The 15,989-nt window shown below is 38.4% G+C and overlaps 1 protein-coding gene across 1 annotated transcript in view; it reads left to right on the top strand.

The window, feature by feature from the left end:
* Positions 1-97: 97 nt before the first annotated feature.
* Positions 98-15,989, top strand: part of TOGARAM1 (TOG array regulator of axonemal microtubules 1) — a 78,006-nt gene continuing 62,114 nt past the window's right edge. The window contains exon 1 of the mRNA XM_060096282.1: positions 98-2,495. Within this exon, the coding sequence (XP_059952265.1) occupies positions 450-2,495 (2,046 nt within the window). The 5' untranslated portion in view covers positions 98-449. The remainder of the gene's footprint in view (positions 2,496-15,989) is intronic.

Genomic DNA, 15,989 nt, shown 5'->3' with positions numbered 1-15,989 from the left:
CTTCCGCCCTGAGCGAGGAGAGCGTCACTTCCCCTTATGCCTTCTCTCTTCCTCGCCTTCTCCGCTCCAGATTCGTTTATTACGTTCGCAATGTTTTCACTTCCGTTTCCAGGGGCCTTCTGCCTAGTCTGATCTTCCGATGTGGACTACATGACCCAGTATTCATCACGGCAGATTGATTCCCGGGTCAAGAGGTTCGCGCTGGGTACATCACCATGGAAGCGATCGGTTTGGTCACGTGGTGCCCCTGGTTACGCCCGGAGGCAGCTGTGGGGTCTGGGGCTCAGACGGGGGCCATTTTGCAGAAGGCAGTCTCCGGAGTTGGGGGCTTAAGCTGTTCTTTTTCCTCCTCTGCAGCTTGAGGCTTGGAGAAGAACAGGAAGGCTGGGCTCCATCGAGCCCTTCGGAGAAGATGGTTTCCTACAGGCTCCGCCACTTGACGACCCTTCATGGCGGCTGCGCCCTTCGCGCTGCTCCCGCTGCCGCCCCTTCCAGCCCTCTGTGCCTATCGCCTCCGGAGCCGCTGTCGTCCTCCCGCCCCAGAGACTGATGATAGACGAGGTGGGGGCGCCATGAGAGGTGAGAAAAACTACTGCTGCCGTGGAGCTGCCGGAGACCACGGTTCCTGCCCCCCGACACCTTCGCCTCTGGCCTCTACCCTCTTGATGCCCGCGGAGGCAATCTCAAGTAATTGGTCTGGGTCTGGAGGTGGTTTGTCAGGGGGAGATGAAGAGGAGACTCGGCTCCTTCAACAACTCCGGACCACGCCAGATCCTTCCGAGGCCTTCCAGGCTTTACAGGCTGCTTTGCCGCGCCGGGGCGGTAGACTTGGCTTCCCCCGACGAAAGGAAGCATTGTATCGGGCCGTGGGTCGAGTGCTTGTGGAAGGAGGTAGTGATGAGAAGCGACTCTGCTTGCAACTCCTCTCGGACGTTCTCCGGGGTCAGGGGGAGGCAGGCCAGTTGGAAGAGGCCTTTAGCCTAACACTTCTGCCTCAACTAGTTGTCTCCTTACGAGAAGAGAATCCAGCCCTGCGGAAAGATGCGCTGCAGATCCTACACGTGTGTCTGAAACGTAGTTCTGGAGAGGTGCTGAGAATGCTTATACAACAAGGACTGGAAAGTACTGATGCCCGGCTTAGAGCTTCCACGGCACTACTGTTCCCTATCTTGCTTACTCCTGAGGATTTGTTGCTCGGCCTAGATCTTACCGAGGTGATAATATCCTTAGCCCGAAAGCTTGGCGGTCAGGAGATAGAAGAAGAATCTGAGACAGCCTTCTCTGCACTTCAACAAATTGGGGAGCGTCTTGGCCAAGAGAGGTTTCAGTCATATATATCTCGCCTGCCTTCTGCCCTGAGGAGACACTACAGTCGCCGCCTGGAGTCCCAGTTTGGAAGTCAGGTTCCTTATTATTTGGAACTTGAAGCCTCTGGATTTCCTGAAGATCCCCTTCCCAGTGCAGTGCCTCTTTCCAACAGCAATCTTAAATTTGGGATTATTCCTCAGGAGCTGCATTCAAGGTTGTTAGATCAGGAAGACTATAAGAACCGGACTCAGGCTATTGAGGAGCTAAAACAGGTGATGGGACGCTTTAACCCTAGTTCCACCTCTCATTCTAGCCTCGTCAGTTTCATTAGTTTGATGTATAATTTGTTAGACGATTTTAACTTCAAAGTGGTCCATGGCACACTTCAAGTTCTTCATTTACTGGTTGTTCGTCTTGGAGAGCAGGTACAACAGTTCTTGGGACCAGTTATAGCAGCTTCTGTCAAAGTGCTGGCAGACAACAAGTTGGTGATCAAACAAGAATACATGAAAATCTTCCTCAAGCTAATGAAGGAAGTAGGTCCTCAACAGGTGCTTTGCTTACTCCTGGAACATCTCAAACATAAGCATTCCAGAGTGAGAGAGGAAGTGGTGAACATTTGCATCTGCTCCCTCCTGACCTATCCCAGTGAGGATTTTGACTTATCCAAACTGTCTTTTGATCTTGCCCCAGCTCTTGTAGATAGCAAACGCAGGGTACGCCAAGCAGCTCTTGAAGCCTTTGCTGTGTTGGCATCATCAATGGGCTCAGGTAAAACCAGCATCCTTTTCAGAGCTGTGGATACTGTTGAGCTGCAGGATAACGGAGATGGAGTGATGAATGCTGTGCAGGCCAGATTGGCTAGGAAAACCCTCCCAAAGTTAACAGAAGAGGGATTTGTGGAGTATGCAGTACTCATGCCATCATCTGCCCAGGGTAGATCAGGCCATTTGGCACATGGAGCAGATACAGACTGGCTTTTGGCGGGTAACAGAACTCAGAGTGCGCACTGTCACTGTGGTGACCACACAAGGGATAGCATGCAAATTTATGGATCTTATAGTCCAACTATCTGTACTCGAAGGGTACTAAGTGCAGGAAAAGGAAAAAATAAATTACCATGGGAAAATGAGCAGCCTGGAGTCACGGGAGAAAATCAGACCTCCAATTCAAAGGATATAGAACAGGTAGGCATCTTCCCTAATTTCCTTGAGTTGAAGCAATGAAAGAATTTAAAATGAAAGTATGCTTGTCATGACTTAAAGGGGAGGCTCCTTGAGGACTGTATGCTTCGTTTTTAAGTCAATTCGCTGATGTATCTATTATAATGAGACAGGTTTGGTAGGTTAGGTAGGTTTCCTGCTTGATTGATTGGATTAAATTTGAGGCACAATTTGATATAGACAATGCTTGGATTTCAGTTTTGGCCTGTCACTTTGGCATATCAGTTATCTCATTCATACAACAAACACTGAATACCTGGTAGGTGCCAGATAAAGAGCCAAGTTCTGGGAAGGAAGATGAGACCAGTTCTGCAGAGTTTAGGGAAAAGGTCAGACCTATAAACAGGCAGTTACAAATTTGTTAAGTGCTGAAATAGAAATATAAAGGGTCCTGTGGGAATACTGAAAATAGAAAAAATAATTCCACTGGAAAAGTAAAAAAAAAAAAAAAGCCTTCCAATAAGATATGACATCTGAACTGAGATTTTTTTCCTCAAGTTTTTATTTTGAAAATTCCAAATCTGTAGGTTACTTAAAAGAATAGTACAGCGAATATTCATGTGCTTCATCTGTGTTTACCACATTACCATCTATAATGAGATGAACTTTACATGACATCACCTCATGAGGCATGTAATATCAGGTGTCCCACTACTGGTGATGCTAAGTTTTATCATTTGGTTAAGGTGGTGATAGCCATATCACTCCATTGCAAAGGTTTACTTTCCTCTTTATAATTAGCACATGATCTGCAGGATGATATTTTGAGACCTTATGGATATGTCAATGACCTTCGACCCCTGTTGTTAGCGTCCACTAATGATCCTTACCTGTATATTTATTACATTGGGAACTACAAAAAAGGGTGACACTTCTGAAAATTCTAATGATCCTTCTGTATTTGTTACCTGGCATTCTTTTTTATTTTATGTGTAATAATTAAATACATTAGTATTCCTTTTGATGCTAAAATTGATTTGACCAGTGGCTGGCTCCTGTGTCCTTTCTCATGACTCTTTAGTCTTTGAACAGTATGATGCCCAGCCTTACCTTGTATTTTTCTTGCTCCAGACCTGGAATCAACCTTTTTTCCAAGAGCCCAAGAACTGCTTTTTTTCGTGGAGAGTGGAATTTTTTTTTTTTTTTTTTTTTTTTTTTTTTTTTTTTTTTTTTTTTGCGGTATGCGGGCCCCTCACCGTTGTGGCCTCCCCCGTTGCGGAGCACAGGCTCCGGACGCGCAGGCTCAGCGGCCATGGCTCACGGGCCCAGCCGCTCCGCGGCATATGGGATCCTCCCAGACCGGGGCACGAACCCGTATCCCCTGCATCGGCAGGCGGACTCTCAACCACTTGCGCCACCAGGGAGGCCCTGGAGAGTGGAATTTTAAAACCAAAGTCTGGGTATAGATGTGCTCACTGCTATTGCTTATCATTATGCATTGGTCCTTTCAGTGGATAGAACCAGGGAATACCTTTCTTCCTTCCTTTCTTTCCTTCTTTCTTTCTTTTCTTTTCTTTCTTTTCTTTCTTTTTTTAATTTATTTTTTGGCTGTGTTGGGTCTTCGTTGCTGCACGTGGGCTTTCTCTAGTTGCAACAAGGGGGCTACTCTTCGTTGCGGTGCACAGGCTTCTCATTGTGGTGGCTTCTCTTGTTGTGGAGCACGGGCTCTAGGGCGTGCGGGCTTCAGTAGTTGTGGTGCATGGGCTCAGTAGTTGTGGCTCGTGGGCTCTAGAGCACAGGCCCAGTATTTGTGGCGCACGGGCTTAGTTGTTCCAAGGCATGTGGGGTCTCTCTGGACCAGGGATCGAACCTGTCTGCCCTGCATTGGCAGGCGGATTCTTAACCACTGTGCCACCAGGGAAGTCCCAATACCTTTTTTATTTTTTTAAAACAAATTCATACTGATACCTCTAGTTCAAATCCAGCACTACAAGGTTCTTACTCATCTTCCTTTAGTCCATATTTGTATCTCCCTTCTCCCACAGTATAACTCTGGTCCCCAATATCAGTTATATTTATTCATATGCTGTAGCCTACAATACACAAAATATAATTACTACACCAGTAATACAACAACTAACTACCTAATAAATAAAGTTCAAGATTTCCTTGCAGTTGTTTTTATGCTTAGAATTATCCAACAGTCATATGGTCAAACTTTTCTTAAATTAACTTGTTTATAGGTGATTATAATTGAAATGGTATGATAAAAGATGAATAGGAATTTGCTAAGTGTGGATGCATCCTGGTGAATTTCAGACTGAAGATATATATGTTCAGAGACACTGAATTATAAAAGGACTTAGCGAGTTAATAAAAAATGGTGAATTTCTAAACAGCTGAAACAAGGAGTTTGGTGGGAAGCAACAGAAGATGAAACTAGAAATGTAGGCAAGGACCAAGTATGGAGATCATTTTTGTAAATAAGTAGTTCGTGCCTTTCTCAGAATGTATGGAGGAGAACTGTGTTCTCTCTTGTTCCTTTTAATTCTAAAATTTTTCATTTAAAAAAAAATTTTTTTCTGTATTTACATAATTTAGTCATATGGTTTTTCTCATGTATTTCTCATATAAGTACCGGGAAATGAATGATTTTCTGTAAGCATTTATTTTAACACTGCTTGTTATGTGTCAAATCTAAAATGTTAGTGTAGGGAGTTCTCTGGCAGTCCAGTAGTTAGGACTTGGTGCTTTCACTGTCGTGGCCCGGGTTCAATCCCTGGTTGGGGAACTAAGATCCCACAAGCTGGGACTTCCCTGGTGGCGCAGTGGTTGAGAGTCCGTCTGCCAATGCAGGGGACGCGGGTTCAAGCCCTGGTCGAGGAAGATCCCACATGCCGCGGAGCAGCTAAGCCTGTGCGCCACAACTACTGAGCCTGCACCCTAGAGCCCACAAGCCACAACTACTGAGCCTGCGTGCCACAACTACTGAAGCCCACATGCCTAGAGCCTGCGGTCCGCGAAAAGAGAAGCCACCACAGTGAGAAGCCTGCACACCGCAACAAAGAGTAGCCCCTGCTCGCCGTAACTAGAGAAAGCCCATTCACAACAACGAAGACCCAACACAGCCAAAAATAAATTAAAAAAAAAAAAGATTCCACAAGCTGTGTGGTGTGGCCTAAAAAAAAAAAAATAAGTTAATGTATTAAGATTCTGATCCTGGCTAAAGCACCAAGAATCTGAAAATTAACACATTTCTGAAATTCTAGTGTAGATATATATTGCTTTTGAAAGAAGTTATGGTGAAATTAAAAATTATCCCAGAAATTAAGTTATACAGTCCTTCAGTATCTGAGGGAGATTGGTGTCAGGACACAGAAGCATACCAAAATCCACAGATGCTCAAGTCCCTTATATAAAATGTCATATTTTAGTTGCATATAACCTCCTCCTGTATGCTTTAAATCATTTCAAGATTACTTACAGTATCTAATACAATGTAAATGCTATATAAATAGTTGTAAATGCTATGTATTGCCAAGGAATGGAAAATTCAAATTTTGCTTTTTGGAACTTTCTGGAAATTTTTTTTTTTTAAAAACATTTCCCATCCACTGTTGGTTGAATCTGTGGATGTAGAACCCACCGATTTGGAGGGCTGACTGTACTTTCTTGCTCAGAAATGGTCTGTAGAATAACTACATTGGAAATTCTTGCTCAGAAATGGTCTGTAGAATAACTACATTGGAAATTATCTTAATGGAGGACATGGATTAAATATTTAAATATTTTTATGTGTGCAGTTTTTTAAAGTACATATATTTTTAAAAAATTAATAAATACTATATTTTCAAGCAGATGAATAGAGCACAGAATTTTTAGGACAGTGAAATTATTTTGTATGATACTACAGTGATGGATACTGGTCATGGATATATTTCTCCAAACCCATAGAATGTACAACACCAAAAGTAAACCCTAATATAAATCTATGGGTTTTCGATGATACTGATGTGTCAGTGTAGGTTCATCAGTTGTAACAAATGTACCACTCTGGTAGGGATGGTGTTAGTGGAGGGTGGGTATCTGCTATATGTGTGGGTGTGAGTAGGGGATATATGGGAACTCTCTGTACTTTCAATTTTGCTGTGAACCTAAAACTGCTCTAAAATATAGAGGAGGAGAGGGAGGTAAAGAGAGATAATTCAAATTTGAATGAGGTAATAAAATGCATAATAAATCCATGAATAGGAAGACCCCAAAAAATGGAAGTTAATTTGGGGAAAAATGAGCTTTAGGTAGAGGAAGATAGAACACTCAGCTCAGTTTGTTGAAGACCACTATTCAAGAGACAAGGAAAGAACTAGAGATGTAGAACTTGGAAGTCCCATATTGAGAAGTAATTGTTGAAACTGTGAGATTGGAGGGGCTCTCCAGTGAAGGGCATTTAGAGTAAGAGCAGAGTGCTTAAGACTCAATTTTAGCCTACAGGTCCATTTCAGGAATAGCAGTAGGAGATAGAACCATACAAGGCAAAGAGAAAGAGTGCCTAAGAGTTGGAAGAGAACCAAGAAAGAACAAAGGTTTTAGAAGTGAAGTAAATAAAGTGTTTCAGGAAGTACATCAGTACTGTTAAATGCAGGGGAGATTGAAAAAGCATGATTTGTTCTTATATATTCAGCCTGCTACTTGTAAAATAATTTTGAAGGTACCTTTCTCATAATTTTATCTTTCTTAATTTCCTCTTAATAATTCTTCTGATTGTAAAAAATTATAGTGCTTATTATAGAAAATTTGGAAAATATAAAAAGGCACAAAGAAGAAATTTAAAGTTTTCAGCAATCTCACTAACTGAGGCCTCCTGTGAATATTTTATTGCCTGTTGTTCAAGTATCATTTCAATTTATTTATACAAATGTAGATTATTTTTTCCATACACAAACGTCTCCCCCTTTCACTAACTTTACCATGAACGTTTTTTTCTTGAAAATAAATAATTTGTAGTAGGATCTTTATTGGCTGTTTAATATTAGATCATATAAGTCTGTTTAGCAGTTCTCTTACTTTTGAATATTTAGGCTTTTCAATTCTGTTTTTATTTCCACCATTTAGTTGATTATTTTTGTGCCCTGATATATAGACTGATAACCAGATTCCTCTGGTATTCTGGTTATCAGAAACTTTGCATCTCTTTCTGTGCTGTTATGACTTTTAATGGTTTAGTGGAGTCCAGTAATCAGGCATCACTAGCTGGCTGCCGTGTTAGCTATATTTTTCCTAACAGATTTCTCTACAATGTATTAAGAGTTACAGTAACCTAGACTGAAAAGTAAAGAGCATATGTGCTTTATGTGTATGTAGTTACTAGGTCTGTAGCTTTTTCAATGTAGAAGATTTGGTTATTGGAAGGTAATTGGGACATGGATGAAAGTGGTTTTAGACAGACCAAATTTATAAGTTTATGAGATGAATTGATAAGGAAATACAGGCAGTAAGCATTTACTAAACATCTTTTTGATCATCCACTATGTGTGAAGCCAAGTTCGAGCTTATAGATTACTCTATAAAGCACCGCCTAGCATTTTTTTCCTCTGTTTGTATTTAGCACGTGAGCCATGTCTTCTTTCTTCTCAGTGATGGTAAGCACTGTGCTGATAGGGACTGTTTTTGTTTGTTTGTTTATATAACAGTACTAACATAGTGCTGTGCCTACAATCAGTATCAACAAATATCTGTTAAGTGAGAAAATAGAATCTAAGGGTTTGAGGGTGAAAGAAAAGACCAAGCAAGGTATAGCAGGATGTAGTGGGATGAGTTATTACTATGTTTTATTTTTAAATAGGAAACACCCGATTTGAAAGAAGCAGAGAAAGAAGCCACCACTGACTTCAACTTGCCTACTCTGTCTTGTACTGTGGTAGATTTTAGATTTGCAAGGAACATATGATTTGATCCCTGTAATCATATTTGAGAATCAAATTTGAGAGAGAAAGGCAAGGAATTAATGTCCCTAAATACTGAGTGAGTCAAGAACACAGGTATATAGAGAGGTTAGCTTTGGAATAGAGGCAGAAGTCTTTTCTTCTAGAACTGGAGGAAAAATAAAAGGATGATGACTTAGGATTCAGAAAAATTTTGAGACAGCAAAATTTTTTTTGAAGTCGAAAGGAAGACATGAGCTCTGGAATAGTGCTTATCGAATTTTAATGTGCATATGAATTACCTCAGTATCTTGTTAAAATACAGATTCTGGTTCAGTTTGGGAGGGGTTCTAAGACTACATGTCTAATAAGCTTCTAGGTGTTGCTGATGCTGCTGATTTGTGATTCACATTTTGAGGGCAGGGCTCTAATATTAGGCTTCCATATTCTGGTACACTAAGAGGCAAGCTGAGAATGGAAAATAGAGGATCAGGGATTTGAAGAATGTGGGAAAGATTTAGAATACTTAATGTGACAAATTTAAATGTAATAGAAAATCCCAAATTATTAAGTTGCAATAATGTATTTGGTGTGAACTTAATCCTAAAAATTGAAATTTTCCTTGGATAGTACATCGTTTCCAGTAAGTAGTCCTTAATTTTCTTTTAAAAATATGATTGGAGGGCTTCCCTGGTGGCGCAGTGGTTAAGAATCCACCTGCCAATGCAGGGGACACAGGTTCAAGCCCTGGTCCGGGAAGATCCCACATGCTGCGGAGAAGCTAAGCCCGTGAGCCACAACTACTGAACCTGTGCTCTAGAGCCCACGAACCACAACTACTGAGCCCATGTGCCACAACTACTGAAGCCCGTATGCCTAGAGCCCATGCTCTGCAGCAAGAGAAGCCCACGCACCACAACGAAGAGTAGCCCCCGCTCACCGCAACTAGAGAAAGCCTGTGCATAGCAACGGAAGACCCAATGCAGCCAAAAAAAATATATATATATGATTGGAATATCTGAAAGAGAAAAACCCTTAGTTTAAAACATGTCAAAATCATAAACAATCCTGAAAGCATATTTAATATCAGTGTAGATGTTGGATTGTTTCAATAAATACTCATTAATTTCCTTTTTAAAATTTTATTGAGATATCTGAAGTATTTAAAAAACTTTTAATTTTTTAAAATTATTTATTTATTTATTTATTTTTGTTTTTGGCCAAGCTGCGTGGTTTGCAGGATCTTAGCTTCCCGACCAGGAATTGAACCTCCAGCCAGGGCAGTGAAAGCGCCAAGTCCTAACCACTGGACCACCAGGGAATTCCCCAAAAAACTTTTATTTTTAATGCTTGTCAAAATCATGAGTAACCCAAAAGCATATCTATTCTCAGAGTAAACAATCTATTTAAAAACTTGAAAATAATTTAAAAATAAGTTTTTAAAAATAAACCTTAGGGCTTCCCTGGTGGCACAGTGGTTGAGAGTCCGCCTGCTGATTCAGGGGACACAGGTTCGTGCCCCGGTCCAGGAAGATCCCACATGCCGCGGAGCGGCTGGGCCCATGAGCCATGGCCGCTGAGCCTGCGCGTCCGGAGCCTGCGCTTCCAGAGCCTGTGCTCCGCAACGGGAGAGGCCACAACAGTGAGAGGCCCGTGTACCGCAAAAAAATAAAAAAATAAATAAATAAAAATAAAATAAAAATAAACCTTAAAAAGCATATTAAATAAGACTATGTATTATATTGATTTTACGATCTGAAAAAAGCTATAGCAATTCCCTTGATAAATGGACGAAACATACCCATTTCCTTGTATACATATTTTTATTGCCCTGTAACTTTTTAACCTAAGGCAGCATCAGCTATATATATTAAATATAACCTTACCCAAAGACACCAACTTTTGTTTCCTCACAGACAAAAAACTAAAAGTCATGTAACCAAGAACTGTCTTTTTATTCTCTCCATGAGTATATATATATATATCCTTTTCATAATGATTTAAGTGGCAAAAATAAACATGGATTTGTCATCATCCAAAGTCATTTATATATCCTTTCACCTGTTTATTTGATGGTTATCCTGTAATGTATAACAGACAAGGGTAAATTTAACATGGGGAACTATATTTAATATCCTGTGGTAAATGATAATGGAAAATAATATATATATGTGTAACTGAGTCACTTTGCTATACAGCAGAAATTAACATAACATTGTAAATCAACTATACTTCAATAAAATTTTTTAAAAAGTATTGTGATCAGTGATTTGCATTTTTATCTTAATTAGAAATAAGGTTTCTAATTAAGGGAAGCCCCAGTTTTGTATTACTCTAAAATCTTAAAGTTAACTGAGTCTAGAAATTATAATGTAAGCTAATGTATTAAGCATTATAAGATTTATGGCATTATAAGAATTGATCCCTTTTAATAAAGATATTATCTATTATAAAATTTAATTGAACACATGATTTTACAATTTTATATTTTGAAAATGAGTGATGTTAATGTATCCAACCAGTGAAACCAGTAGAGGAAATTTAAGAAATTTAAGTTAATTAGGCATTTCCTGAGAGGATGAGTTCAAGTTTGCACAAACAATTATATCATACTGATATTATTTTTTAATATATTTATTTATTTATTTATTTTGGCTGCATCACGTCTTAGTTGCGGGACGTGGGATCTTTCATTGGGGTGCACAGGATCTTTCATTTTGGCGCATGGACTTCTCTCTAGTGGCATGGGCTCAGTAGTTGCCCTGTGGCATGTGGGATCTTAGTTCCCTGACCAGGGATCGAGCTGGCATCCCCCGCATTGCAAGACGGATTCTTAATCACCGGACCTCCAGGGAAGCCCCCTAATATTATTTTTACATGGTGATAAAATCTGGGCAAAGACAAAAAGCTGTTTTCAGATGAGTCTGATTTGTCCAAAGAGCCATCTTAAATAGAATTTTTATGTGAATTTTTTCTATACAAGTATATGCAGTGTATTAAAACTTTTGTTTAAGAACATTTTTTTTCCTTGTTCTTTAACCGAGTAACCAAGGTCATTAATGAAACCCACAGCTAGTCTGTGTTTTCCCTTGAATGTATAACTTTTGGCAAGACCATTTTTTTCCTTAAAGAGCTAGTACATTTAAAGCATCAGAAATAGAAGAAATCTTAAATTCTCTTTTTGGGTTTTACTTAGTTTAATGTGATATAAGCACTTAACCTAGTAATAATGATTTTTATAAGCCAATTGGAACAAGAGTTTGTTCCAGTTGATATTGTACTGATTGATTAATATTGTCTGTAGTGAGACAAGATATACCAATTTGCTCAAAAAACTTCATATTCATAAAATGGAGATTTTTTTTTACTTTCTACATAACTTAGAGGATCTAATTATGATAAATCAGTAGAATTTAAGGTAGAAGCAGGTGCCAATCTATTAAGAATATTGAGCAGCTAAAGAAACAAAAATATAATTAGATTCAGTAGGTTCATCAAGGAAGTATCATTGTTGAGTGTGTTGGTTTTAAATATATTTCCACAAATACTTTGAAATTCTTCACCTGAAGAACTGGAGTCCAGTTCCCCTCTCCCTGAACGTGTCTGGACTTACTGACTCACTTCTAACAAATAAAGGAGAAATGGTGGTGCATGACTTCATAAACTAGGTCTTAAAAAGGCATTTTAGCTTCCACCTTGGTTGCTCTCTTTCTCTGATCACTTGCTCTGGAGGAACTCAGCTGCTATGTTGTGAGCAGCCCTTTGGAGAGGCCCAGATGGCAAGGAACTGAGGCCTCCTACCAGTAGCCACCTGAGTGAACTTCAGTGATCCTTCAGTCTCAGTCAGGCCTTCAGTTGACAGCAGCCTAGCCAACATCTTGATTGCAGCCTCAGAGATATCTAAACCATCCAGTTAATAAGTTGCTTCCAAATGTCTGATCCATAGAAAGAGAGACAATTATGTTTGTTGTTTTAAGCTACTGTATTTTGGGATAACTCATTACACAGCAATAGATAACTATTAGATTGAGAATTGTGGTTCCCAGGAATTTGGTGAGACATTTTTTTTTTCCAATGTCCATATCCTTTATAATAACAGCATTAAATTTTCTTAGTTTTTAAAAGGCTAAACTTGCTTAAGGTTTGGAAAACTATTAAATATTGTGCTGTTTGGCTTTTGGAAACCATCATTTTTCTAAGTTTTTCTAATTTATAATTAAGTTTCTTTACTGTCCTTTCTTTAGCTTTAGAATTCTAAAATAATGTTAATTTGCAGTTATTTATTTAGCGAAATCGAAGAAAGCTGACCATTGAATGTTAAGGGTTTTGTTTTCTTTAGTTTTGGTATAAGAATTTGATTTTTATGGATATTGTCAGGTATTGGGCCCATAATAAGTAAACATGAAAAAAACCTTAATTTTGGGTGGAGGAAGAGGACTCTGGTTATTGGAGTAAAGTAGCTCATATCCATACATTTACAAAACAAGCAAAAACAACATACCAATAAGGAAACGAGATTCCAGATTCCCTGTCAGCTGCCACCTGACAAGCAGACTGCTGTCCAGCAGAAATCACCTGATAGACCATGAAGTCAAAACCCATTTCCACCATTGATGCCATCTGTGTGGAAACTATTGTCCATGTGCCCAGTCAAAATCAGAACCAGAAACAGACTTTATCAAGAATCAGATTCACTGCAAGAGCCCTATTGCTCAGTGAGTTATGTGAGGAAAGGTTCACTGAGGACTCAACGGTCCAAGTCTCAGAAAAGGTACACTTTGAGGCCATGTGTTTGATCCTCAAGTTAGGACCCAGAAGGGCAGTATATTACTGACACCTCCAGAAATAGACATCAAAGAGCAGTCAGAAGCATTTGGTTTGTTATTTTGCAATTTGTTTTCTTACATGAGAGAGAGTCAGCTAATAGGCTAAATCAAGGAAAAACCAGGAGTGAGAAAAGAGAAAAAAATTATTACAGACTAGACATAGTTAAGTCTTGTTTGCACATTTTGTGGGTAAACTGGTTAGCTGATACCTACAAAGAGTTCAGTCTGGGTATTCTGTTCTTCTGTAGGAAGACTAAGGATATCAAAGAAACCATTTTAGTTGTTTTTAAAAAATACTTACTATGCAACAATCTTTCTAAGGTCTGCTAGTCTCCTTCCATCAGCACTGGTACCTTATGCCAGGTATGTACCATTTCCCTCATTGAAATTCCTTACTTATCAATATACAAAAAAAATTTGGAAGCAACCCAAATGTTCAATAATAGGAGAATGGCATATCTAGTCAATGGAATATTATGCAGGCTTTAAGCATAGTTTATGTCCTTAGACCTAGCAATTCCATTTTTAGTATTTCTGTAGAACTATATATTTCTCTTTATATATATTTCTGTAGAGCATATAATACACAAGGATATGTGCATAATCATGTTCACTACAAGATTGTAATAGTAAAAAGTTGTAACAAGGAAAATGTCCATCAGTTGGGAACTGTGAGTCCAACCATAATGTGGAATACTGGGCAACAGTTAAAAAGAGTAAGAAGATTTGTACGGATTAACATGGAAGGATGTCTACAGTATGCTGAGTACTAACTATGTGCCAGAGTAGTATGTGACCTATTTTTGTTTCTTTTTAAAATTGCTTATTGAAAAATGTATATATGTTGAGAAAGAACTGTTAACAGAGTTTATCCACATGATTCTAGTGAAAAGGGTGCCAAAGAAGAATTTGACTTTTTATCTTTTTTTTTTTTTTTACTATAAGTAGTTACTACTCTTTGTAATGAAAGTTTGTAGCACTTATGAGAGGTTTTAGTAACATGGGAAATATAATGTTTATAATAATTCATTATAATGTTAAGTGCAAAACTGGGGTATAAAACTTGTTATATATGGTATCACAACTCTGTTTTCTTAAAGGTTGCATAGAAAATGATTTGAAAAAACACACAAAGATGTTTCAGAAGGTGACTTTGGAGGTAATTGGAATAAACTTTTTTAATGGCCACCATTAAGGGACAAGTTTGGAGTCCAGGTAAAACCAGAAAGAACTGGTAGAATATGAATGGGTCCAAACCTGGAGGTCTGAGGTTAAGATAAATTTAGTACAAGCTCAATAAAGGCAAGAGTGTAGGTGGTTTCTGAGAGAATTAGCTATTAAAAAGTCTTTTCCTGATAATTTACTAGTAACTATACCAAAGTGGAATTAAAACTATTTTTGTAATGGAACTTCCCTGGCAGTCTAGTGGTTAAGACTGTGTTCCCAATGTAGGGGGCACGGGTTCTTTCCCTGGTCAGGGAACTAAAAGCCCACATACAGCCAAAAAAGAAAGAAGAAAACAACAACAACTATTTTTGTGATGTCCTTAACATACCTTGCCAAAAGCTGAACTAAGATGTGTTAGGTCAAAGAAATGTTTTTATGAAAAATATATAAGCAATCAAGTGTAAAGGTTAAGAGATAATAAACAGCAAGATTAAAATAGTAGATAAGACTATGTGAATTTCAAATCATTGTTAATATTAAATGTGAAACTTGCCTTTTATAACAGTTTCATTTACTGTAAGGAATTAAGTGAATTAAATTTTAAGATATTAACTTCAAAGACTTAAAACTCAGTTCCATCTTCCTAAGAGTCATAAGGTGCTCTAAACAGACTGCTTCATATTTTGTAAATTTAGCTCACAACATTTTCAAAATATATGTGTACTTTTCTCTTTTATGCTAACTCATTTCCCTTTCCCTTTATTTTTTTGTTTAGTCCCATCAAAGCTTATCCTGATGAAAATCATTTGACTGCTTTTAAGAGAGACCAAAATAGACCTCTCATGTTAATAATAATTGGTGTGTCTACAGTCTGCTTTCAAATATTTGCAGATTTTTCTACAGCAAAATGTAATTCCTGACTTCTAGATTCTTGAAAATGCCAGATTCACAAACACATTCTCCACTGCTACCACTGCCCCCATTATCTCCACCCCACCACCACTACCACTAGCTGTTGTATTCACTGTCATACATATTCATGTTCTGTTCTCTAAGCAGAAATTAATTATGGAGTAATTCTAATGTAAGTATATTCCATACTGGAGAATTATTTCTGGATTACTCATGATTTTAACTGGGTTCGTATACCTTCTTTTAATGTATCTAATCAAAAGTTGACTGTAATTGATTTCATTTTTATTCCATTGTGTCCTTTTCATACTGCCTTCTGTATAATCAGTCACAGAAATTATAACATTGGATTTTGAGAAAGTAAAGTCAGGCCTTTTTCAGCTGAGGCATTCATTATTTCTCACTGGTGTTTTGGGATTAATTTTTGAAGGAGTTAACAGGTTTTTCACAAAATTTGATGAGGAATAAGAAGTTACTTGAGGTATATTTGGTAGTTTATAGTCTTAATCTTGTAATGGTCAAGTAGCTAAGAGGTTTTCAAATAGATGTATCTTTAATTTTATTGTATTTCATTGTGATTTGACACTTGACAAAGTTTATAGAGAAGGATACCTGAGAAGACTTACAGTTCACTGCCTGTATAAATTTGATTGTGTCTGTAAGCGCCAAATAAATATATGGACAGTAAGTAT

The sequence above is a fragment of the Mesoplodon densirostris genome, chromosome 4 (assembly GCF_025265405.1).
Source record: "Mesoplodon densirostris isolate mMesDen1 chromosome 4, mMesDen1 primary haplotype, whole genome shotgun sequence".
NCBI lineage: Eukaryota > Metazoa > Chordata > Mammalia > Artiodactyla > Ziphiidae > Mesoplodon > Mesoplodon densirostris.
Note: the sequence above shows the minus strand (reverse complement) of the source record. Positions and strands in the feature narration are given on the sequence as shown.